This window comes from Channa argus, chromosome 21 (genome assembly GCF_033026475.1).
Source record: "Channa argus isolate prfri chromosome 21, Channa argus male v1.0, whole genome shotgun sequence".
Classification (NCBI taxonomy): Eukaryota; Metazoa; Chordata; class Actinopteri; order Anabantiformes; family Channidae; genus Channa; species Channa argus.
The window spans coordinates 12,177,995-12,203,665 of NC_090217.1; the positions used below are offsets into that span (position 1 = coordinate 12,177,995).

General features: G+C 41.6%; 5 protein-coding genes across 7 annotated transcripts in view; 2 read left to right on the plus strand and 3 right to left on the minus strand.

Annotated features, from left to right (window-relative positions):
- The window catches only part of LOC137106583 (dynamin-1-like protein), a 20,167-nt gene extending 8,707 nt beyond the window's left edge, over positions 1-11,460 (minus strand). The window contains exons 1-15 of one of the 2 annotated variants that reach the window (XM_067490085.1): positions 11,247-11,460; positions 10,342-10,483; positions 9,765-9,811; positions 9,613-9,684; positions 7,926-8,012; positions 7,389-7,551; positions 5,551-5,671; positions 5,128-5,259; positions 4,104-4,310; positions 3,773-3,893; positions 3,440-3,595; positions 3,260-3,349; positions 3,060-3,152; positions 2,567-2,620; positions 2,206-2,286 (exon numbers count right to left, since the gene is read on the minus strand). In XM_067490085.1, coding sequence (XP_067346186.1) covers positions 2,206-2,286; positions 2,567-2,620; positions 3,060-3,152; positions 3,260-3,349; positions 3,440-3,595; positions 3,773-3,893; positions 4,104-4,310; positions 5,128-5,259; positions 5,551-5,671; positions 7,389-7,551; positions 7,926-8,012; positions 9,613-9,684; positions 9,765-9,811; positions 10,342-10,483; positions 11,247-11,348 — 1,668 coding nt within the window. In that variant the 5' untranslated portion in view covers positions 11,349-11,460. The remainder of the gene's footprint in view (positions 1-2,205; positions 2,287-2,566; positions 2,621-3,059; positions 3,153-3,259; positions 3,350-3,439; positions 3,596-3,772; positions 3,894-4,103; positions 4,311-5,127; positions 5,260-5,550; positions 5,672-7,388; positions 7,552-7,925; positions 8,013-9,612; positions 9,685-9,764; positions 9,812-10,341; positions 10,484-11,246) is intronic. The other variant, XM_067490086.1, reaches the window with a different exon arrangement.
- Positions 11,461-11,557: 97 nt separating this feature from the next.
- On the plus strand, positions 11,558-12,726 carry stmp1 (short transmembrane mitochondrial protein 1). The gene is made up of 3 exons (XM_067490089.1): positions 11,558-11,718; positions 11,973-12,026; positions 12,388-12,726. The coding sequence occupies exons 1-3, from the start codon at positions 11,704-11,706 to the stop codon at positions 12,457-12,459; spliced, it is 141 nt and encodes a 46-aa protein (XP_067346190.1). The 5' UTR covers positions 11,558-11,703; the 3' UTR covers positions 12,460-12,726.
- Positions 12,614-13,607, minus strand: LOC137106584 (small lysine-rich protein 1). Its single transcript, XM_067490087.1, has 3 exons — positions 13,468-13,607; positions 13,298-13,346; positions 12,614-13,205 (listed from the first exon to the last, which is right to left on the minus strand). Exons 2-3 carry the CDS (start codon positions 13,298-13,300, stop codon positions 12,951-12,953), a joined length of 258 nt encoding a protein of 85 aa, XP_067346188.1. The 5' UTR covers positions 13,301-13,346; positions 13,468-13,607; the 3' UTR covers positions 12,614-12,950.
- A 49-nt stretch (positions 13,608-13,656) lies between these two features.
- On the minus strand, positions 13,657-23,068 carry dhx57 (DEAH (Asp-Glu-Ala-Asp/His) box polypeptide 57). Of its 2 annotated transcripts, none has more exons than XM_067490083.1 (25): positions 22,930-23,068; positions 22,299-22,332; positions 22,029-22,196; positions 21,657-21,929; positions 21,345-21,548; positions 20,278-21,167; positions 20,015-20,199; positions 19,771-19,892; positions 19,361-19,556; positions 19,054-19,178; positions 18,738-18,871; positions 18,571-18,625; positions 18,252-18,466; positions 18,003-18,119; positions 17,791-17,887; positions 17,381-17,554; positions 17,058-17,258; positions 16,508-16,784; positions 16,206-16,301; positions 15,999-16,082; positions 15,759-15,896; positions 15,454-15,528; positions 15,239-15,373; positions 14,957-15,157; positions 13,657-14,449 (listed from the first exon to the last, which is right to left on the minus strand). In XM_067490083.1, exons 3-25 carry the CDS (start codon positions 22,190-22,192, stop codon positions 14,306-14,308), a joined length of 4,302 nt encoding a protein of 1,433 aa, XP_067346184.1. In that variant the 5' UTR covers positions 22,193-22,196; positions 22,299-22,332; positions 22,930-23,068; the 3' UTR covers positions 13,657-14,305. The 2 variants fall into 2 exon arrangements, with proteins under 2 accessions (XP_067346184.1, XP_067346185.1); XM_067490084.1 differs by lacking the exon at positions 22,930-23,068 and adding an exon at positions 22,793-22,885.
- A 151-nt stretch (positions 23,069-23,219) lies between these two features.
- Positions 23,220-25,670, plus strand: morn2 (MORN repeat containing 2). The gene is made up of 6 exons (XM_067490525.1): positions 23,220-23,447; positions 23,564-23,596; positions 23,687-23,737; positions 23,821-23,927; positions 24,027-24,163; positions 24,492-25,670. Exons 1-6 carry the CDS (start codon positions 23,441-23,443, stop codon positions 24,592-24,594), a joined length of 438 nt encoding a protein of 145 aa, XP_067346626.1. The 5' UTR covers positions 23,220-23,440; the 3' UTR covers positions 24,595-25,670.
- The last annotated feature ends 1 nt before the right edge of the window (position 25,671 follows it).

Genomic DNA, 25,671 nt, shown 5'->3' on the forward strand with positions numbered 1-25,671 from the left:
CCTCTTTCTACTCTCCCCTCTCCTCTCTTTCTACTCTCCCTCTTTCTACTCTCCCCTCTACTCTCCCCTCTTTCTACTCTCCCCTCTCTCTTTCTACTCTCCCCTCTACTCTCTTTCTACTCTCCCCTCTACTCTCTTTCTACTCTCCCCTCTACTCTCTTTCTACTCTCCCCTCTCTCTTTCTACTCTCTTTCTACTCTCCCCTCTACTCTCTTTCTACTCTCCCTCTTTCTACTCTCCCCTCTTTCTACTCTCCCCTCTCTCTTTCTACTCTCCCCTCTACTCTCTTTCTACTCTCCCTCTTTCTACTCTCCCCTCTCCTCTCTTTCTACTCTCCCCTCTACTCTCTTTCTACTCTCCCCTCTACTCTCTTTCTACTCTCCCTCTTTCTACTCTCCCCTCTTTCTACTCTCCCCTCTCTCTTTCTACTCTCCCCTCTCCCCTCTTTCTACTCTCCCCTCTACTCTCTCTACTCTCCCCTCTCTCTTTCTACTCTCCCCTCTACTCTCTTTCTACTCTCCCCTCTACTCTCTTTCTACTCTCCCCTCTTTCTACTCTCCCCTCTACTCTCTTTCTACTCTCCCCTCTACTCTCTTTCTACTCTCCCCTCTCTCTTTCTACTCTCTTTCTACTCTACTCTCTTTCTACTCTCCCCTCTCCCCTCTTTCTACTCTCCCCTCTCCTCTCTTTCTACTCTCCCCTCTCCTCTCTTTCTACTCTCCCCTCTACTCTCTTTCTACTCTCCCCTCTACTCTCTTTCTCCTCTACTCTTTCTCCTCTACTCTTTCTACTCTCCCTCTTTCTACTCTCTTTCTCCTCTACTCTTTCTCCTCTACTCTTTCTACTCTCCCCTCTACTCTCTTTCTACTCTCCTCTCTTTCTACTCTCCCCTCTACTCTCTTTCTACTCTCCCCTCTTTCTACTCTCCCCTCTACTCTCCCCTCTACTCTCTTTCTACTCTCCCTCTTTCTACTCTCCCCTCTACTCTCTTTCTACTCTCCCCTCTCTCTTTCTACTCTCCCCTCTACTCTCCCCTCTTTCTACTCTCCCCTCCCCTCTCTCTACTCTCCCCTCTCTCTTTCTACTCTCCCTCTTTCTACTCTCCCCTCTACTCTCCCCTCTACTCTCTTTCTACTCTCCCCTCTTTCTACTCTCCCCTCTTTCTACTCTCTTTCTACTCTCCACTCTCCCCTCTTTCTACTCTCCCCTCTTTCTACTCTCCCCTCTTTCTACTCTCCCCTCTTTCTACTCTCCCCTCTTTCTACTCTCCCCTCTACCCTCTTTCTACTCTCCCTCTTTCTACTCTCTTTCTACTCTACTCTCTTTCTACTCTCCCTCTTTCTACTCTCCCCTCTACTCTCTTTCTACTCTCCCCTCTACTCTCTTTCTCCTCTACTCTTTCTACTCTCCCTCTTTCTACTCTCCCCTCTACTCTCTTTCTACTCTCCCCTCTACTCTCTTTCTACTCTCCCCTCTACTCTCTTTCTCCTCTACTCTTTCTCCTCTACTCTTTCTACTCTCCCTCTTTCTACTCTCCCCTCTACTCTCTTTCTACTCTCCTCTCTTTCTACTCTCCCCTCTCCTCTCTTTCTACTCTCCCCTCTCCCCTCTTTCTACTCTCCCCTCTTTCTACTCTCCCCTCTTTCTACTCTCCCCTCTTTCTACTCTCCCCTCTTTCTACTCTCCACTCTCCCCTCTTTCTACTCTCCCCTCTTTCTACTCTCCCCTCTACCCTCTTTCTACTCTCCCCTCTACTCTCTTTCTACTCTCCCCTCTTTCTACTCTCTATGGTAGTATCCTGAAAAGAAATACACATAAATAAAGGCTACAACATCAAAGTCAGTAGGTTTAGTTGTCTGCAGACCACAAACAGGCTAACTGGTGTGCCGTGCTGCCACCAAAGGTAAGCCAACTGTCATTCTCTTAAAATAAGCACTTGGTGCATAGTGCGGCTCCCCACTGTTACACACTTAAAAAGTACAAATTAAAGCTCAAAAAAAAGGTGTCAATTGTTTTGAAAAGAGAGGAAGGAACAAGCATTTTCAGTGACAAGCGAGCTTTGGGGAAATAAAGAGATTCTGCAGAAAACACAAGTCCACATGGGCTGAGGGAGAGCAAACCAAGAGCACAACATCATCAGACAAAAATCAGAGTGCATGCCAGCGGCACATGCCCATCCAGCCAGCAAGCTGCAAACGTGCCCACCTTGGCACCATCCGTATCTGCTCCAGACGCAGGGGGCTCACCAGAAACCACAGTTGGGCCTGCCGTGCCTTTGCCAATAGACTAGCAGGAATATGAGAGCAAGAATGGAGAGAGGACAGAAATATGCACTAAGAAGCAATGTGTAAAGGAGGTTGGCAGGAGGCTTTCTGAGAAGAAGAGAGGAGATGTGGAATAAAATTCCTTGATGGAAACTGTCTGAGATCCTCATCCTGTCCTGCCCCGCTACGAGTGCTTAACATGGCACAAGTCCCCTTTAAACTGGGGCTGCTGCAGACACCAAATACTAACACCTAAGCTACCGTTAGTATACTTTAAGTTTGAAAGTTTTCTTTTTGCTTACTTTGTCTCTGGGCACTGCAGTAGGCAACTCCCGCATCCTGTTTCTTCTTTGCTCCTAAAAAAAAAAAAAAAAAAAACATATAAAAATGGGTCAATATATGGTTTTAGCACAGTTCTAATAAACCAGTTAATACAGACATAAATAAACAACTGAAGCAGTTTATTTATTATTAAAACATGTACTGCAACAAATTCTGATCTTTCAAAACTTTAGGAGTTTTGAAGAAATTCCATTTATCAAACCCAATCCTTAAGTCAATCCATCCTTAATAACCTGAATATTCACTTTTTTAATACACAATCTGAATTCACACTATTTATCGATAAACAGGGAAAATTACCCACATACGCTGACAGATATTTCTTATGTTATCTTAATAGTTCAAATGTCAAAATAAAAAATTGTTTTATAGAAGTTTCATATTACGAGTTCTGTTTTGTATCCAGTTTTTACATGTTTTGCCATGAAAATATGATTTGTTGTGAGTACAGACCTCTATGTTATTATTCAAGACCCCGCAGGCATCTGCAAAGTCTGGATGCTTGGTGTTGATGTAGGCCAGCTCAATGGCAACCAGGTTATGAACCTACAATGAAACGACATCTTTAATCGGTAAATGGGTGTCCCGCTCGACTTTTTTAAGATAATGACTAATGAAGGAATACATTTAAAAAGAAATCAAGGCAATAGTACCATCTCATTTGTGATTGGCAGTCTCTTCCTCAAGAGAGAGGTGACCACTTCCACAATGGCCTCGTGTAGCTTGGGGAATCTCTGCAGCTCCTGTAGGTCAAAACAATATGAATATTTATGTCTGTGTGTGAAAGAAAGAAATACAAATGCTGCCGCCTTTGACGGAGGAGCTGTGAACACCTGCGTGCTGTAGTTGCTGCAGTGCTGGATGATCCTCTGCATCTCCTCGTGGACTAGCTCCACACAGCGCAAACTAGGTTCCTCCAGGCGTTTCACCTGCTTCTTCACCAACAGCTCAAAGGAAACCTCGGGCACAAACAGGGACGGACGGGGGCCCTAATGTAGACGGGGCAAGAGGACAACCGGCATAAACAAAGAACAGACCTGAGTGTGTGTTGTAAAACAAATTATAATTATTATGTTTTTTGTTATTTACAATGTTAACTAAGCTTAAAATGACAAAGCCCCAGTGACACTCGTGTGACATTTCTAAGATAATGCGGTAGCGCTCACTGTTGCATTCCTTATGGCTGTTAGGATATCTATGGTGCTAAGTCCTCCCAAAGGATCCACAGACTCCAGTGTTCTGCCAAAGGTCTCGTGGAATATGTAACATATTCTGGCTCCACCACACCTGAAAAAGAGCGACGGGGAGATTTTAGTTTTAATGTGAACCCTGTGACCCTGCTACAGTCCGCTACCTTCACGCAGGCCGTGCGTGCCTCAAATCACAAATTGTATCATAATAAATGATGAAACCGATGCAGTTGTTTTGCTCATTTTCACTGCACTGGATCAACAGCATCACCAAGTGGCAGAAAAGAATAGAGGCGCTGCCACTCACAGTTCTGCCGTCTCAATGTATTTGGCAGTGCCCTCTATGGTATTGCAGTACTCCGTGGCGAACTTGGTGATGAGCTGGAGCAAGGTGGCGCTTTGGTCTTCGACAGGTTCTCCGTAGCTGCTGAGCAGGGACTGGTACTGGGCTGCCAGGACGTTGATCCGTGTCTTCAGTTCAGGGAGACAGTCTCGGATGTGGTGCATCAGTAACCTGACGTGAAAGTAAAGGGCAGACGGTTTTGTTTTTGTTCAGATATGTAAAATCGCATCTGAGCTGAGCTAAATGCCTATTATTTAGACAATAGATAAAAGCTGTTTCTCTGCTATCATCTGTTAAGACATATTTATTTCAATGATTTTGGCATAACTTCTGTCCTACTGTTAAAACCACGTTACTTTTTGTACACCACTGTTAGAATTTAAAAATGCATCTCTCCCTCTCTTCACACACACTCATTAAAAAAAAAGAAAAAGAAGAAAAACTATTCTGCAATGGTCTAAATCAAGGTTCACCAACCTTTTTGAAACTGAGAGCTGCTTCTTGGGTACCGAATAATGCAAAGGGCCACCAGTTTAAAATGCGCTTTGGAAATAACATATTTGCTCAATTTACCGTTAATGATATGGTATTACTAATAATTTAATTAATGATATTCATCTATGTGAAGACACGGGTCATCTTATTGATTTCTAACAATAACTATCAAATGTGATTTAAAAAAGAATAACAAAAAAAAAGACTTTGATGTAGCTCATTGGTAAGTGGCGCTATGGTGAGCTATTTTTAAAACAGTCCCGCGGGCTACTCGTGTGGTCCTTGCGAGCTACCTGGTGCCCGAGGGCACGGTGTTGGTGACCCCTGGTCTAAATAATCCTAAAATACACCTAAGAAACATAAATATAGTAAGAACACTGTCTAGTTGTAAACCATTCATTTCTTTCTTAGAAAGGTCTTTGCAAAACAATAGTTAAAGTGTGATCCTAAAATCAAATGTAGTGATAGAAGCACAAGGCTAAATTACATTTACCTGTTAAGAGTCCTGGCCAGATATTTGGTGCCGTTTCTGTTGGCGAGAGATGGATATTTCTTCTGCAGGAAAGCGTGTTCGTCCCGAATTGCGTCGGCCACAGACTTTTTATTATTAATGTCCAACTGGCTTCTACAAGTTAAAATTAACGATAAAACGGAGATATGAGGCAAGAAAACCATCTTGCGTTATAAATTCATCATGAACTGTAGTGTGATTTGGAATATCATTCTGACCATTGTGTGATTACAGTGATAGAAGAATATAAACACAATGATACATCTGACTTTAATGCCAACATTAAACATTTAGATAAACCACTCATCTCTGCACCTCTCAGCTTTATTATTACTCTCTCATTTCTGATATAAATTATGGATAATTTGACAGCATAGTAAATACGGTAAAGCTATTTAAACCGACCTGTTCACTACTCCAATGAGGCCCAGTTTGACAGGTATGACTCTACCCATTAGCACATCCATAGCATCAGTACCAGCATCCATCAGGTCCAGCTTGGTCACCACAGCCAGTGTCCTTCTTCCTGAGGATCACAATCACATTCATTCCCAAAGATCACAAGTGATGTAAAAACAGTTTTCTCCTTTCTACAGTGGCATGTAGGTGCAAAACAACAACATTATTTCCTATTCTGTTGTTGTCTTTTCCAAGAAGCTTTTTTTTTTTTTTTTTTTTTAAGTGTGGGGCAATATACCCGATAAATAATATTCCTATGTTTTTGGGCTACATTGCATTATACAAAATATATCTTCATATTTTGAAATTTACTGTAAAGCATTTAATAAATGCTCAATTTACCATTAATGCATACAATCACAGCTGTCTAATTATAATAGTCTCTGCAAATTTTGCTTCCATTAAAATATACTTAAATAAAAACAGAATGCAATGACATGCAAATATCATTATCCCATATTTTATTAACGATAGAACATAAACAACATACTAGATGTTGAAAGTGAGACATTTTATAATTTTATGTAAAATATTAGCTCATTTGGAATTTGATGGCAGCAACACCTCAAAAAATAAAAGTTTCCAAGCAGCCTAAATATAATTAAACCTCATATATGCAAAATAGGAAAATTGTTAACAGCTCTTCAATAAAAATAAATTATTGCCTAGACTGACATACTATAGCCTGGTGCTTGGCAGATAAATAATGAAACTATCTAGCTGTTCAGTCTACGAACTAAAGCCCTATTTACAGCATATGATTTTTTTTCCCTTTGTTTGTGTCCTTTCGTCTCATACCGTGAGTTTAGGGTCGCCGCAGTGTATCATTGTCCGCATGTTGATTTGGCACAGTTCTTACGCCAGATGCCCTTCCTGACGCAACCCTCCCAAATTTCTACCGGGCTTGGAACGAAACTGCTCAGCTGGGGAGGGGAAAGGGCTGTTGGGGTTCGGTATCTTGCCCAGAGACACTTCAGCGTATAGCCGTAACCCCAATTTAAAATAATTTTGAGAAACAAGTAGCGCTTTTTTCTATTTGCCTTTTTAGGTTACTTTTTCCCCTTCTTTCTCCAACTCCTTCATTAACTCTAAAATATAACAATGCTCAGTTTAAAAATCCAGCAATGCATCGAGCAGTAACATTACGAAACTGTGCAGTGTGGATACAGGTTAGGAGATGTGGAGATAACTAAAGTAAAGCGGCAACACGTGTACAATGACCGTAGTCTCCCTTAAGGGCTTATAACTAGTTACGTTGAAGTTTCATTTGACATGCTGTTTTCCATTAAGATGTCATATGTTTTCTTAACTCTCCTCTCCGTGACGGGGTTAGTGTTTACAATTTGTGAGCTTAGCATGAAGGGTGTGTTTGCTTTTAAATCTTGTGTAACACAAGTCAGAGGTAGACTGATAGCGGCACCGAGTTAACTGGATAGGTCCTGAATTGGGGATGTAAGATTCCAAACATGAGCGCTCCCAGAATTTGAGCAGACTGTGAGCAGGAGTCTGAGAGAGACGAAAGACGGTTTCATGCTGGCAGCTTACAAAATTAAGTGATAATTTGTATTTGATGTTTGTGATATAGTAATTTTGGAGATATTGCCCGCCCCTATGTTATGCTTTCTAAAATGTTTCTAAATGTCTCTTAGTTTCTTTTGTTTTATGAAATGCCGTTGGGTTTTAACCAATGAGCCGTTGTACTTCCATCGAAATAAATGTGTCGTTAAAAACGCACACTCAAAATCTGACTGATCGTAATGGTTCTGGAGCCAGTTTTTCCTCACCGTCTGGGTCGACCTCCCGGGCCACCTTGAGGGCCTCTGAGGTGGCCATGTCTGTGTTAGCGGCCGTGACAGCCAGGATGATACAGTTGGGGTTGGAGATGTGCTTCAGGATTAGATCTCTTATCTGAAGCTCAATGTCCTTAGGCTGATCACCCACAGGCACCTGAAGCGAACAGTTCCAATTAAAAAAAAAAAAAAAAAAGGATAGAAAAAGTCTCTATATGATTAATTAGATACTACAGCAGGGGGACTTCCTAAATTAACACATGTTCAACCAGAGGGGAGGAACTAATGAGGCCAGAATCAAAGCTCTCACGCACTTGGGCTTTGTCAGCACGTGGTTTAGAAACATCGAGACCGAGTTATTAATTCTACAGATATCAACATACAAAGGCAGTGACCAGATAGGCATTTTCACATTAGTGACCAGGCATATCAGGTAAATCTTGAGTCTTTTGTTAAGAATAGTTGTGCAAGTGTTTTGTAACAAATTGCCCCGAGGGTGTGAGATGATCAAAGATTTGGACGGCGTGTTACCTTTGTAATTCCTGGCAGATCCACAAGTGTGAGGTTGACAACGTGAGGAGAAAATATCTTGAGATGAATGGGTTCATCACTTATCCCCTGCGGAAGGAGAAGAAGTGAATAGAAGAAGTGAATATGCTGTGTATTTAACCACCTCAGGACCGCGTTACAGTATAACATCCAAACATTTAATAACTGGATTCAGCAGCCGGCAATATTTAATTTTTCCTGCTGACTGTAAATTTGCAGTACATGACAACAATATTATTAGAGGTAACATTTATATTCTCTTTTGGCTGTTTCTTATACTGCTGGGTGTCTCCTAGACCCCATCTGTGATTTGTGTGCTTTATTTTTATATTTTCCAAATTGCAACTTTGTTTTGTTTGCAGTGTGCAACTGGCTACCATACATGTTTGTTTTTGTATAGAAGCCAAATGTTTAAAAGTCTATTCTGGAAATAACTTCAACTGTAAAGACTTCATTGTATTTATACAGGAGAGGAACAAAATTGTATTATGCGGTCACGGCTAGGGAAGAGTGGGTGGGTGAATGTGTTTCAACGTCCGTGTAGACGTGTAGTGAACGGTCACTTTTTATTGCTGCCTAATCAAACTACTGTTTGATCACAGTCTAGTAGGAGCAGATGAACAGAAACAGGCAGCAGAAACTGAGAAACAATATGCTACTAACTTCAGGGTTTGGCCAGCGGACAATTACGCTTAACTGAGAGAGATGAGGAGGTTTTGAAAGACTGTTGGTGTACTGTAAGCTCAGTTTATATGAGAGGGGTCTCAAACTTGCAGAAACTAGCAAACTTAAAGCTTGTGCTGAGGTCAGACAGAGGCTGTTCCCAATTCAGAGTCGGGGTATGTAAATAACTCAAAGCTAAATAAAAGGAAGGCTGAGTTCCTCTATTTGCCTTTCTGTTGGATTTCTAAAAGCATCTCTAAACCTCATGAGTCCCAGTTGCCCCAAGCTACATGCAAAAAAAAACAAAAATAGTGTAAAATGCTGGACTGATTTTCCACTGTGGTCTCAAATGTGATAAACATACTGTAGCTGTGAAATCCAGTTCTCTCAGCTCAAGGCAATATCTAAACTCAGGACTATACTGACATTCTGAATTTTATAAAGAAAAAAGAAAAGCTATGCAAACTGCAACCTCATTGTATTTAGTTTATTTTAATTTAGAGCACGTGTTAGTCACTAATCTTTGGTTCGCTGCAGCTTGAAAACAATGTGCGTCTAGTTTTCTGACCAGCCTCCTAACGTCGACCGTCACAGTAATTAGGCAGGTGTGATACTTAGGGTTTGTTGTTTATGTAGAGCGATATGAATATGTTCGTATTTTTTCATATCTTCTCATGACTTCAGATTCGATCCAATCCTTTGACCGTCGTCGGGTTAATAAACCAAATCCTTTTATTTCACTCACACACTATATGTATTTTGCTAATATTTTGCCTATCCACAAATTTCTCATTTTATTTTTGCCTGAAAATGTTTTGCACTTTACTTAACATCCTTGATGCTCCAAAGTATACAGTATAACACCCTGAATTTGCTGATAGCGATAATATACAGCATAGATTTGTTTCCCCATTAACAACGGGGCCTTGGTTGAACCCCAAACATTTTGACGCCCATTTAAAGAAAGGATTAGGAATGAGGTTGTCGACCTCCATCCGTGTCTCACCTTATTATTCCCCGATACTCTCTCTGTTTCGTTTTCAATTTCTTGCCTGATTTCATCAAAATCTGTGAAGATCTGTAAAAGAAAACAGTCTCATTTTCAAAGGCAAGCAAGCATTAGTGTAGTACAGTTTACAAAGTCAAACAAACTAATACCTTGTTTTTGGTGTGTAGAAACTTGCCCCACTCTTGTACATCTCTGCCTGTGAAACATGATAAAAAACATGCGTCAGAAGTAAAGCTTAACATTCTCAAAGTGAAGTACACAGTATACAGTAGTTAAAACACAACTATTAGACATTAGAACTTGAAAGTGCGGAAGGATAAGCAAGCTGGCATGAGCATCGCTGCCTAACGATGGTGAAGCAGATGCGGCTTTGAAGAATGGGCAGAACTAAGAAGCAAAATTAGGTCATTTACATGTACACTGCACCTTTATGAAACACTGCTTTCTCACACTGGCGTCTGCAAATGATTAGAAAGACAGTGACAGTGAAAACTGGTGTTTTCAACTGAGCACCAGCAAATTATATGACGCATGTTCTTTTACGTTCTAAAAACAAAAGATTGTTATCATGAACCATGTGTGTGTATAAGCGTGTGGATAAGCGTAAAAACTATGTGTAAAAATGAAAACAGTATGAAAGCATCCCAAAAGTAGGGGCAAAATCTAAAACAGTGGACTACAGGTTCTGAGAAACACTGCTGAGATCAGAGGCATGTTGGTACCTACCACTGTCGTCATTTGTCCTGGTATCTCCAGGATCTACATGGACCAGCTGGAGGATGAGCGGTCGCCGGGTTACGATGCCAGTCCCGCGGGGCAGCAGGTCGCTGCCGACCAGGCTCTCCAGCACAGAGCTCTTTCCACTGCTCTGGAGATGCACAGTGAGGACAGAGACAGGTGTTAGATGACGCGTGAGCATAGGACTCTATGTATGTATTATATAATTAGAGACGCCACATCCAGCACGGCCAAGCGCATAGATGGTAAATGGTCTGCGCTTATATAGCGCTTTTCTACCTATTGGCACCCAAAGCGCTTTACACCGCTTCTTATTCACCCATTCGCACTCACAATCACACACACTCATACACCGGTGGGGGAGCTGCTATGCAGCTGGCCAACAGTCACCGGGAGCGACTAAGTTGGGGTTCAGTGTCTCGCTCAAGGACACTTTGACATGTGACTGAAGGAGCCGGGGATGGAACCAACAACTGTAAGATTGGTGGACGCCATTGGGGCGCCCAGATGGACCAGGTGGAACTAATTGCACCTGTCTTTCTCACCAACTCTTACCTGGTTTAGCGAATTATACTATTGTCTTAGTTTAGACTTAATACCAGTGACTTAATATATAATTAGTTTTTACTGACAGTGCAGTCTGCAAATGAGGTTTGCAGCAGTCCATCTGAATATCCACTAAGGTTTTAGCAGCGCTTCCATTGTACACAACCGACTCTGTATACCCTAAATTAATATCAGTATCTAAATATGCGGCATTATAATACTTTTTGCGTCAATTAGATATTACTAATACCATCTTTATTCATGCATAAGGTTAAAGCAATGTTATCTGGTTAGCAAAACAGCTGCTACCGTTACATTACAAAGTGCACACAATCAAAACATTTTACCTGAGTGCCCACTACTGCTATCTGCGGCAGCTGTATAATATCCGCACCCACTGTGTTGAACACATCTTGGAGTTTGTTTATAACGGGGATAAGAGCCTCCATGCTCGCGTGTTATGAACTAAACGAAGAAACAAGCCAATTTTGTGATGGATACAAAGTCATTCAATGTCCCACCGACGCCGCCATTGCAACTACACCCACTGGATGAGCGATAAATATTGTGGTGTGCTGGGAGGTGTAGTTCATAAGTGGGGAACAACTGCCAAATGGACCGAGGAAAAGACTACAACGCATCGTCTCACTAAATAACGCGATACTCTATTAAATCGCGCGTTGTTGGTAGACTAGGATAGCTTCGTTAGCCAAGCAGTTTGGTTGATTCCTCCTCCTTTACATTTGAAAGAGGCTATACGTTAGTTTACTGTCAGCAGTCCTGTAGTGACTTCACCATTTCACTATGCTACAATTCCTGGTGAGTTAAACTGACATTCTAATGCACGACATTGATGTCTGCGATGCTAATCCAACTAACGTTAACACATTAGCGTGGTTGTAGCTAACGCCAGTTTAAGTTTTCTGTTTACTACCTAACTATCCCTCTGTAACGTAAAAGCCTGCTGTAACACAACGTTAGCTGAAACACGAAAAGGAAGGTTTACAAATGGTATTTCTAGTTAACTTTGGCTGGATAGTTCGACATTTAATTGTTTTTATCTTTTCTTCTAGGCTGGCTTCACTTTGGGGAATGTTGTGGGGATGTACCTCGCTCAAAACTATGATGTGAGTTTTTATAAAACTGTCCGCTGTGTCACGTCCTCCACTGGAGGCACCACCCTAACCCCCTACATTATTTACAGTTTATTAGCTGAATAAGGTTAAAACCAATGCAGTCTAATACAACAGTCCATCATTTTAATATAGTTCAGTTTTAGTGGTAAGAAGTTTTGACCCTGCGATATTACGAATAGCAAAGCCATTTAAAGTAATCAAAATAGAATGGAAATTATAAATTCCACCGCAATGCAACTTTTAACATTTAATTATCACCAGTTTGAATAAAAACTACATTTGTGCAAGATATTGCTAACCATCTGTCGACTGTATATATGTATCAGGTTGTATTCACTATTCTGCTTTGTAGGTTCCTAACATAGCAAAGAAGATTGAAAGATTCAAGAAAGATGTGGAGGCCAAAAAGAAGCCCCCAGAGTGAGAGAAGCAGAAGAGAGACTGCAAAGAAAATTTTTATTTAAAAGGGTTTTTGCAAAATGAGTGTACATTTAATAAACAAATGATGTAAAATATGTATTAAGACTATTTAGTGCCTGGAACAGTATTTGTTTCTTCCCTTTATAGCCATATTCTCATTGTAATTTTTTTTTTTTAAATGAACAAAGACTGGATTATAAAACATTTTCTGTGGTGTTTGACGTTATCTCCATGTCGGGTATACAAAACAATTAAATTAATATTAAAACAACTTGCATTTTCTCTGAGTACCACCAATATTAAAGACATTTATTCGTAACAACTGCCAAATTTTTTTATGACCTTAGTACAAACAATTGTTACTCTTTCCCGTCTTTGCTTCCTGAATAAGGTTAGATGTTACTGGCACAGTTAACTAAACATTTGCACGAACTGGCTACTGAGACATTTGTGTCAATATGCACTCAGATTATTTTTTTCTTATTTGGCAAAAATCTACTTTTTCTTTTTCCGTTTGGTTCCCTTTTTCTTCTTTTTAACTGAATTTGGCCACCCGAAACCTCTGAACTTAAGACAGTCCACTGCATTATGAGAAATGTAATAGACATTCTCCATGGCTGCTGGGCTGAGGAGGTCCACCTCTGTTTTGGTGGATTTGGCACAACCAGATCTGTTCTTAGGTGTTTTTTGCTTCCCGGTCTTCTTTGCCGGCTTAGACTTGTTGGGATTTGATTTCTTGGGTTTGGTAGGCTTTGGACAACAAAATAACAAAATCTTGTTAAATGGATTACTGCTGATAGTTCTTAACAGAAAAAGCTAAAGCTTTACTTAAAATACTTCACCATTGTCAAATGCAAGGTCACTCCCAATGTAATGAGATTATTTATCCATCTGTAAAACAAGATTCTACTATTGTAAAGTGCTATGATAAACATGTATATTTTGTTAAACACAGTACATTGTGTTGTCTCAAAAAGAACTAAAGCACAAATTTCAAATAGAAATATCTTACCAGTTCTGGACTTGGCACTGTTGTAAGTGGCAACCGAGTGGCTTCAATGGAAAAGTGATAACCCATTTGTTTATATCCAGTTGCCATAGAGGCAGACCAGCCTCACAAATGGGGGTTAACCCCTTCTGCAAACCTGTAAGTTATTTTGTTGCTTCTGAGATCCAGTTAGGCTTCACACAAAAACAGAAATTCAGCAGCCACATATATTTTTAATTTACAGTGCAGTGGAATTCCTCACTTAAGACAATGAGCCTTTATATTCTTTGGCAACTTACCAGATTCTCCTGAATTAAAAAGCCCTTGTATTCACATTGTGAAAGTGTAGTTTTGACATCACTGTAAAATTTAGTTTACATTCAGTTATTGTAAAACAACTCTATACCATGCAGAAGCTCTTGGATCTTCAGTCATGCATTTACAAATAAATATCCACAACCACAAGAATCTGCAGTTACTGTGTAACTGTAAGAAATCCAATATGGACCCAAGAAACTTCTCAGTTGTGAGCATGCCACACACAACCCAAAATAAAAATACACAACATACAAAATTTTATCTGACATCAAATTTAACAATCAGTCCTGTGCCAATTTTCTGCATAACCTTTTCTATGAAGGTAAAAAAATTGCTTCAAAAAGCTTCGATTACAGAAACAATAGTTGCAGCAAAGTGGTGTGGTGGCAATATCTGCCCTGTTCATCTATCTCAACAAATTTTAATCAGAATTTAGGTTGTTTATTCTTTTACACTTAACAAAATAATAGGGTGACAGTGCTGCTGGAGCAGAAAGATATTTATACTGGGGGGGGGGGGGGGGGGGGGGGGGGGGGGGGCAGAACTATTGTGTAGAAATGAGGTGGACTATCATGCGGATGATGCGGGAGCCGCGGGGGCAGCTGCACAGGTCTATGCTCGGGTTCTTGATTTTATCCTCCAGCAGTTGGTCGAGCTCCCAGCGCAGCTCCTTTACTAGCTCAGCCACCTGGGGAACGAACACACACGAACACACACGCACGCACACGCACGCGCACGCACGCACACGCACACACACACACACACTTTTGTTTACTTTAATTTGTCTAGTAATTTTGAATTTGTGTATTTTATTTGTTTCATAAGCACAAATGATGATGATGATTTATTAAAGTTTAACTCGTAAGGGGGAATCAAACACCTGTAACTGATACTACAGAATCCTCTACTTTTCTTTTACACCTATGAATGCAGAGTATTTATGAGTGCAAAAAAAAATTATATTTTGATTATTAATGTGGTAATTTCACATTTTATGTGATAATATATATATATTTGGACACAAATGGCACATTAAACAACTCAAAACATTTTACATCATTCCTCACAGAGTTGGACCGTGTCTATTTACCATCAAAATAAAAAAGGCTCGTAATATTGGTGCCTCGTATGTAAACATAATTCAAATAAATTTGTAACTGTGCTTCTAACCTAATAAATCGTAGTTATCTCTGACCTGATGAGAGGCAGCAGCAAATCGGATCCATCCATCATCTAGTGAGATGACAAACTCTCCTTTGTGCAGCTCCACATTGACCTGACCCCCACCAAATAGCACTAGTGGGTAAACGGACACCATGCTGCAGTCCCTAATGAAAACGCGACTTGTCTTCACTTTCTCGTGGTAAACGAGGTAAGGGCTGTCGTAGTGACGAACCTGGAGGATAGAGGAATGTCATGGGGCTTGTCTCACTTCCAGTCTGTTACAAGCTTAATGTTCTACATTTCATCATCTCACCGTGTAGTTGACAGAAGATGGGTGCACATTGACACAGCCATCATTCTTGGTCATGAAGCGAAACTCATTCGCTTTGGGCTGCATCTTCACCACGCCTTTGCTTGTCATCCTATAACTCCCCTGAGGAGCTCGTACCTGGAACACACACACACACACAAGATTGTTTTATACTCATTTTCTTTCCTATTCCCATAACTGATAGAATGAAAATGTACCTGGACCACATTGGGGTAGAGGGCTGCACAAAGCATGGCGGACATCAACCGGATATTTTCTGAGTTCAGGTTAGCCTGCAAAAAAACAATATATGTTGGACATATGACCTGTGTCTACTACATTACAGTATAAAAAGGGGAAAAACACAACCCCACACAGTTAGTGAAATTTTCTCTAACTATTAAGTCAATATCAAACTTATCTGTAGACATAAAAATGAGCCAAATGACATGTACAGCTCGTACAATAACAAATGTGCAGTTGATGTGAATTGCAACAACAACTTCTTCATTGTGTGTGTCACCTCAGGACCAGTAGCCTCAAGAACCCCATCAGTGCCTTTAGAACACATGCGCTCTATAATCCTGGCCCTCAGTCCTTCTTTGATGAAGCCAATGTCAGACAGCAGCTCAGCAAACTGCCTCTTCAGACTGGCAATCTCCTGCACAATTCACAAAACATATGTTATGTATCTAAAAACGTTAAGACTCAAAGGGGATTCATCAGAATTACTTCACACAAAATGACAACGCAGTTAACTGACCTGTAGACCTCGCCCAGACAGAAAGTTCTGCCTGCAGTAAAGGAACCCAGCCTGGTTGCCATTCTTTGCAGCACTGCACCATCCCTGCAAAAGTGGGATGAGCAGTCACACTGATTATTTTAATATTCAGAATAATTTATATCATATGAAAAACATAATACATTACATGACATAATAATTAACATAATTACTCAGCCAAGTCAGTACCCTGTATGCCTGTAACAAAGCTAGATGGTCACTATTGGCCACAGCAAAAGCCAGTTTCTTCTCATTGGCTTCCTCTCTTTTATCCCATGGAGATACCTGAAAACCCAATGCAGGACATTATTAACTCATTTAAGTACTCGTTATTAAGGGTCATTTATTTAAACGCAAAGCTGCTTAGACAGCTGCTTAAGGAACGAAGCCATGTGTACGCACACGGTTGAGACATAATATAATCCCAAAATCGATTCTGGTTCTGATAATGGATGAATATGGTCTCTCGTTAGTAACGAGCAGTTTCTTACGAATGGTGACTTAAAGGCCAGGCTGGCGGCGATAGTGAGCGCTGGGTCAAGGCAGCGGAAGATGGCACCAAACAGCATGAGTTTTCCGATGCGCACATCGACAGGCAGGCAGGCCAGGTGGTAGCCCAGCGGGGTAAGCTTCTCATCTGCAGTTAGAGCTCCCAGGTCCTGCAGTCGCTGCTTGGCTGCATCCAAGCTTCCCGTGGTGGGGGGCTCGATAAGCCGAGAGAAGACGGACTCTAATGTCTGCTCGGCAAACACATCCAGGATCTTGATTCTATCAGAGAGAAGGGGAATGGTAAATACATGGAAAACAATTATTTTGAACTTTAACATTAGACATACTGCTACAGGAAAGACTAAAATAAAGAGATGAAGCATATTGGACAGAGCACAGCTAAACGTGGCCTTTGCAATTTTTCTCAGACCTCATTTTCAATCACAAATCCCAATAGCCTTGTCATACATAAACCTCCATTATGTGCATTTATTGAGAAAACACGTCTCACGCGCACGTTGGCGCTGTGCAAGAGGAGACATATGGATATACCGGAGGCAGAGCTGCTCCAGGGGAACTCTCTGAATCTCAGGCAGCTGTTGTTCAGCCAGCTGGTGTTGGAAACAGTGGCTGGTGAAGAGGTGGAAGCAGACTCCCGAGGCCACGCGACCTGCTCGACCCTTCCTCTGTAGCGCGTTAGCACGAGAAACCCAGGAGTCCTCCAGGCTTTCCATGCTTTTAGATGCATCATACCTGAAAATAAATCCAAAATTTACAAACAAGTAGAAGCTAAGTAGAATGTATGTTTGGCAATGTGTGCACAATTATTACACACAGCATGTCCAAAAATCAACATACTAACTTCAGTTACTCACCTTTTCTCTTTCATCTTGCCAGAGTCAATGACATATACCACATCGTCAATGGTTACTGAGGTCTCCGCGATGTTGGTGGAAATGATTATCTTTGTGACGCCCTCTGGGGGCCGAGTGAAAACTGCCTGCTGCTCTTCATTGGACAAGGTTGAGTGGAGTGGGTACACCACACACCTAACAAGGAGAAATTACATCCACATGAGCCAGCATCTATCTAATAACTAGTGCTCATTTTTAAACCTACCAAAGTACCAAAAAATACTGTACCATTAAAATAAATTATTTTAATTACAAACACTGTAAAATCTGAGGTAACAGAAGATGAGAGGATTGTCTCATTTTCTCTTTGTGAATACTATTAAAAAAACTAAAGTTGCTGTAAAAACACTCACGTGCTCGTAGACACATACCTAATTGTCCCTCTGTTGTTGAACATTCTGTTGGACTGAAGTTGCTCATAGAGCATCTTGATTTCAGCCAGGCCTGGCAAAAACACTAGTACTGCACCTAAAAACAGAAACCACAACAATACACTAAAGCAAAACTCCACAGTGAAACTGTCTAAGTGCTCAGGATTCATCTAGATAAGGCAGGGTCTACAGTATGTGGGTGATTTTTTTACCTGGAGGGTAGTTGTGTTTTCTTTCCACAATCCACTCCAGGACCCTCTCCACCAGATCCATGTTGATCTTGTCCAGGTCCATTGCAGCAATGGTCTTCAGCACGGATTTTTTAGTATCTGCAGTACCAGCAAAATAAAAAAAGGCAACATTTAAGTCAGGCAACAGCAGTTTATTTGACTAACTCTGTATAAATGTGAGAATAAAGTAGTGTGAAAGTTCAATTTATCATTTTTTTGTTTTCAACTCACCCTTGTATCTGACTGTGAGGTCCTGCAGGCTTAGCTGCTGATCTGGGATAGAGTCTTTGACAAAGTCCTTCTTACAGAAGGACCTGAAGTTCCACCCGTCATCATCCAAGTCGTCCACCGTGTCCCTTGGCTCTCCTTTGCTTCTTCGTCCACTTGTGGAAGACGAATGCTGTTTTCCTGAGCGCGTGTAAGGACTGCCAGGGTCGATGACATATCTGGGAAAGTACATAAAACAAAGTGTGAGAAGTGCAAGATACAGACCCATACATACATTTAAAAGTTGAGTCTAACTGAATGAGGCAACGGCTGAGGTCCTTACCCACTTTTAGCGATGGCATCTTCAAGAAAAAACTGGTCGACAGGAAAAGTGCGGCCTAGGTTAAGAGAATATCACCGAGTGAAAAAACAATCTATAGAACTAGGTGTGCAATTTGTAATATGCACATTAGGTACTGTGTACAGGAGATACAGAGATGTGGACAATACCCGGTATATGGACAGTGGGACAGTTGTAGAAATACTCAGAAAAGAGGTTGGCATTTAGTGTGGCACTCATTAGAATGATCTTCAGGTCTGGTCTCTGTATAATGAGGTCTTTGAGCACCAACAACAGGAAATCACTGAGAACATAGGACATAACACAAACACGCAGTATTAAACCAGAAATCATAAAAGAGTGTATAAATATGTATTTTGATAGCAATTTAAAGAGACGTCGGCTTGTTTTACAAGTTCTAAGTGTTGTGACCAAAAGCTAAATTAAACAACTCCCACTCTACCCGAGTGATCTGCACAATCTCACCTCTCCTCTGTGCGCTCATGCACCTCATCCACAATGACATGTGTGATGCCTTTGAGTTCTGCCTCACTCTCCAGTCTCCTCAGCAACACACCCGTGGTGCAGTACAATAGTCTGGTGGCGGCCGTCTGACAGAATAGTGAGAAATAAGAGAAAAACAAGTTGTTTTATAACAAAGCCCAACTAGACGCACTGAGAGATACTTTAACAATTAACGATGCAAAACCGTTAATGTTGCGTAAATTTCAGATTGCATTAGACAAAGTGGTGGTCAACAACCCAGCTAGATGTACATAAAATGTGCACATACCCTGACACTCTCTAGGCGGATCTGGTAGCCCACTGAGTTCCCCAGACGCTCTGCTCTCTCCTGTGCCACTCTCTGAGCCACAGAGATGGCAGAGATTCGGCGTGGCTGGGTACAAATGATGTTGGCCACCTGCTCTGCTGGACCACCTAGTGATGCATCCAGAATGAACTGGGGGATCTGGGTGGTCTTGCCACATCTGCAGATTTGTCAGTAGAAAACATTAAACGCTACACCAAAGCATTAAAATTTTCCTCATAACAATGTGCTGTACTAAATAAAATTAAACGGTGGTCAATAGCACTCATCGCTATCGACCACCTTTTAGTTATACTCGGGTCGAGCTTCGTATATATAGTTTTTTTCTTTAAAGAGGCTTTTGACACTACTCCGTCCTGCTTTGGGTTACCCACCCTGTCATTCCACTGACCACCAGCACCTGACATCGGTCCAATTGGTCTAGAATGTTCTCTTTTTCTTGCCAAGCTGGGAGATTCTCTCTTTGCTCCAACATGGACCTGAAACGCCTCGATGACTGGGTTTAGGAGAAGCATTAAAGAATTTATGACAATATACTGTAATATATACAAAAAACTGAGAAACAAAGCATGAAAGTTAGAATGTTTTTTGTAGACGGTCATAGCAACCCCATTTTACCCGTTTCTTCTGGAACGCTCGGCACAGTTTGCCGTTTTCTTGCAGCAAGTTGTCTATCTTCAGATTGTGCTTGTTTACCATCTTCTTCCTCAGACTAACATAACTCTCACTCTCGACCGGAACAACCTCATCTTCTTCGTCCTCATCTTTCTCATTCAACTCCTCTGCGTCGCTTGTCTCTTTCACTAAATACACACAATTACTGTTTTAAGCTAAATAAACAGGGAATAAATAATATAAATTAAAATATCTTGATGACTCACAATAAATGGGTCTCTGGCTGTTAGGTTGAGGAACCTTTCTGCTGTTGGTGTGATTACTGCTAGTCCTGCCTTCCTCTAAGGCATCGCTCCTCACACTCTTACTCCTTGCCGTGGACAGAGAGGGAGTCGGGACCACCAGGACAGGCGGTGGGGTGCTGTATTTGTGATGACTAACAGCCAGTAGTTCCTTCATGGTAGCTTCATCTTCACACAAGGTGATCAGAGTGTAAACAACAGGTTCACTTCTCTTTGCTGCAGCCAGCGCCTCTCCAAATAATCTCTCCGTGACCGCGAGCCTCCCCGCAGCCCCAACGGATTCATCGTTGGTGCTAAAGGCAACTACGGGAGCCTGAAACGGGTAATGGTTTCCTTTGGGAAAACGTACCTCTAGTTCATACTCTGGAGGAGAATAGCTGCTAAATCCAGGTTGACTTGGACCCATCAGGTCTGGGGGACCAGCCCCAGACCTCCCTTTTGTAGGAAGTTGGTGTCTGAATTTACATTTTTCCCCGAACCTGCAACCTTGCCCTCTCATGTAGAATTTGCAGACATCCCGAATATGAACTCCTCCCCCATTTTGACCCCCGGACGCTCCCCTATCTTTGAAACCACTGTTTGAGAGAAATGAGAGATCCAGGGTTACTGTCCACACTGCATTAGCAATGCGCTCACTGAAGCGTTCGCCATAAATGGCAGTCAAAGCTAGAGCTTCTTCCTGTCTCTGGCTCAAGCACTCATCCACAGACACCCACTCAAGGCCATCGGGGGAAACTGCCGCATGACCATAGCGCTCAGTGAACACCTGGCGAAGGAGCTGCTCCAAAGTTGCCCCAAATTCTCCTCCGCCAGACTCCAGTGCCTGTTTGATGCGCTCCCTGTCAAACCCATACCTACAGAGAGAAGATAGGAGACAACAAAAGAATCAAAGACGATGTAAATTTTACCAAAATACAATTTTTAGGTCCTGACAGCAGAGCAGCAAAACTACTGGCTTCAAATTAAATCTGGATAATTGTTTACTGCCAAATCTTTAACAAAACTAATTCATATGAACATATCAACATCACCTGCAGAGTTTTCCTATGGCAAATAAGGAGACGACAGGTTCTGGGGGCGGTCGTTCATCGTCAGAATCTGGCTCGTTTGCTGGGCTCTCCGCCCTCTCCGCAGGCTCATCATTAGTAGCCCAAAACTGTCCTTCCTCACGGGGATCTAACTCATCATATTCCTCCTCCTCCTCTCCTCCCCCAGAAAAATCTGATCCAGATTCACTGAGGCGGAGAAGGGGGGTATTACTTTATTTTGTAGCATTCCAATTAGTCGCTTGTAACAGACAGAAATGTGTGATGTATCTTGTATATTTAGTAGAATGTACTTACTCATATGGCTCATGAAAGTCCTGGATCTGCAGATCCCGCAGCAGTTCCTTGAGTTGTTCCTGGTTCTCATTAGTCATGAAGATCTTCTGCAAGGGCATGGTGTTCACCTCGGGCCTGATGCCGTCACCTGACTTTGCACTCGCTTTTGTCCTCACCAGGGACCTTGGGAGAGGTTTGCCGCTGCTTATCCCCACTTCTCTGTTATGCCTGTCTCGATCCCCGTCTCCCCTGCCTCTTTCTCGATCCCTGCCACCGCCTCGTCCTTTGCCAGGTCTGGAGACATAGCCAGGTAAACAGAGAGCAACAGGAAATGGGTACACGGTCATCTTTTTCAATCCTGAAAATATACATTTCTTTGCCATCAATTCATACTTGCTGGAACGAGGGGGTCCAAAGTCAAGGCTAAAATCATCCTCATCGCTATCCCAACAAGCAGCTCCTCCTTTCCTACTTCCACCTCCACCTCCACCTCCTCTTGACTTGTTAAATCTCCCCCCTCCTCTGTTGGGCTTCCCACCTCTTCTTCTTGCATTCATTTTTCTGTAAAACATTTATGAATAATTGGATCACCAATATTGTAGAGCAGTCCAGCTCCATAATAGCACTGCTGACAGATATATTACTAATGAAGTAGAAACTCACCTTCTATCAGCATCTCTTCATAGCAGCCGACAATCTGTGAAGAGACACATAACATGTAATGTTTGAATAAATCTTCTCAGCTCTGTGAGCCTTGATACACCAGAGACAACTGCGAGAGGCGAACCAGGACAAAGCAGGCAGCTACTGAACATCCACTGCAGCGCACAGACTCGGCTGCAGGGTGGTTCGTTGTGGCACTTCAGTTCAAGTGCGAACAGTGAAATGGTGGCTGGCACAGCGCTGGTGGCTAAAATTATGCAATCAAACTGAGCATGCAGACTAACAAGCCAGCGTGGGCGATGGCCATTTAACTCCATGCCCGACTGGTCGCCATGTGTTATTAGAAAGTTACAAAACAGCGGGTTACGGCTCGTATCATTACGGTAGTATTGTCAGCTGTACGTCAGTCAGTTTCAAGTATCAGGCTTGAGCTAGCAAATATGCTAACAGCTAGCAGGCTTACGACTCACGTCTGATTTATTACGCTATCCTACCTGAGAGAAGCTTCCCAATAAGTCAAGTCGAGAGGACAGATGCTTGTTTAATGATACGAGAACACTGAAATCTAATTAAAATGATAACTACTAAAAGGACTTCATTTGAAAAACTTTCACAAAAAGTAAGAACAAACCTGGGACAGTTGTACAAACCACCGGCGAGCTGCATCTCTATCATTGGTCGAAACTCCGAGTTCAAAGTTTCTTTTCCGGTTTCTGGAACTGCTAGAACTTAAAATAAGCAAAAGACTAAATGTGTTGTTTAGACAGCATCTGAAGATTGTTGAGCCAAAATAATGCACCATATGATGCGCTAAATTTAGTTTTTATATTAAAAAAGATGTGTGACGAGCAGCAAAGAGGCATTTTAAGCTAGGTCCGCCCCAAATTTGTAACCATGGTAACAACAGTTTGCATCGACCTGCCAGATCAACAACAGAGAGCTGTGCTTTTTTTTTTTTTAAGCAGTCAGGACTGGTTATTTTTAGGGTAATTTTAGTTAACACAAATATCACCCAGTTAGCTTGTATAGTGCTCACAACGTTTTAGTCAGTCTCTTGACTTTTCCCATCACGGAATTGGCCAGTAAACAGCATTTTCTCTCGGTTGTGACAGCCATCTGCCTGCTGAGGGAAGCTGTCACCAATGTCTGGTGGGGTGTGATTTTGAAGAGCTGATTTCTTTAACACTCTAGCACACACACACACACACACACACACTTCTATCTTTCCTATTTGATGTCTAATTGTGTTTGGTTTTCATTTTAAGGCAAGAAAGAAGGAGAAACCTTGAATACTACTGGTAATTAGTTTTATAGTAATAGTTTTTTTAAAGTACCTATAAAAATAAGCATCTGACAGTTGCTGCTTTGGTGTGTCCGTGTGTTTTCAGAGAAAGGACCTCTAAAGGTATCCTATATTTTTCCAAATGGGGACAGATATGGTGAGTTAAAAAAAGTTATGGTTTAACACGCTTGACAAAAAAAATGAACTGCGTCTTCCAATTATTTCTTCTCTTCTCCACAGAGGGGGAGTGCAGCAGATTGGCATCCGGTGTGATAATGAGGAGTGGTACCGGAAAACACACTTCAGAAAATGGGATCGTATACACTGGAGAGTGGCACGAGGACAAAGTATGTATTTAAATGTCTATGGTTACCTCCTTGTCTCGGTATAGACACAACTGTTCTATTTCTTTGCGGTTACTCCCTCTCTTTGTGTCCGTGTGGCAGATGCATGGCACTGGGACCCTGCAGCTTCCTTCTGGAGCACTCTATGAAGGAGAATTCAAAGACAACATGTACCACGGCACAGGAACATACACTTTCCCAGACGGCTCTACTTATAAAGGTCACTTTCACAAGAACAGGTAAAAAGCTGTCAGTTTTTGACACTTACTATGTCATTCTTTTAATGTTTTTTTTTTAAAGCGAACTAAGCCCTGCACCAGTTATTTTACTGCAATTGAGGAGATTTTATGTGCAAAGGGTTCAGACTCATTTATGACCTGGTTCGTGGATTCGTTGATAACCCACTTGAGCCCTTACAATTCAGAATTTTCCTTTAAATGTACCCTTAAGTTGTTTTACATGATTTTTATGGGCAAATGTTCAAACCCAACACTTAATAGTTTGTGCTTTATTTTTTGGCTGCAGAAATGTAAGATTCCAGTTGCCTTAACCGCTGTGTATTTCTAGGCTGGAGGGAGAAGGAGCATTCACTAACATGCAAGGACTGGTTTGGACTGGAGAGTTTCATGGCAAAGCAGCACTGGGCCTGAAAATGCAGCACAACATTTAGACAACACAAACTATTGTTGAAATACACTTAATCTACATAACTATGTCTGTACATGTAAGACATGGACAGTGTTTCACATACCAAATGCTGATAATTAGACCTGCATTTCTGCTCACATCCAAAGATCACAAAAACATCAACAGCCACACCTGGTGGGGTGGGTTTCAAACAATAGTGTGGGAGCAAAGAGGGAAAAGTGTGGAGAGAAGAACAGGGGGAGAAAGAAAAGGGTGCAAAAAGGGAGACAAGGTCGATACAATTGAGAAAAACTTAAGAAAATAAAAATGTCAAATGCTTATTTTCAAACCTATGGCATTTCAAAGTATGCCAGATTCCTACATTCAGACAAATAATTTAAAACCTATTTAAACACAGTAAAAGCACAAAGCTCTTCATTCCTAGTTTTTTTGTAATGACCTCATAAATTAATTTTAGTTCAGATACCTGCAGTTTTCCAAGCTCCTTAATTAAGTTTGGCCAGGCCTTCCACACGTTCAAAGACTACACAACCACATTTTGATGTGTATTGATGATAAAAGGTCCATGCAAACGCTGTGTTCATTCAGGAAACCTTTTATATAAGTTATTTTTTCCATGCCGTATTCCACTCTGCTTCTGTGTAGCTGAAGAGGTGAATTAGACGCAACACTTAGTCCTCAGATTAAGCATATTAGTGCCAAGGTTGAACAAATTATTTCATTCCACCCTTCTTGGACAAAACCATTCTTTATCGCTCCACAATAAACTAATAAATAAAAGCACCAACATTTTTCATTAGTCCCTGGTGACACTCTTGACTTTACAGTATAAGGGTACGAGTAATGAGTGCAAGGCAGTTCTACATCATTGCACCACCGGCAAATCATAGAGGGGCATATGCTTCGTTACCCATCGACAAAAGCTGTACTCGAACTGTTGGAACATTGGCCTGAGGAAGTGTCTGATGTGATGTGAGATTGCAGTTCATTTTGACCTTCAGTGTCCAAGCAATGGAGTGTTTAGAAAGCTTTGTGTGTGAATCAGCTCCCAAGCCCTGCACAACTCCATCAGCTAATTAATTCACATTTTCAATACAAA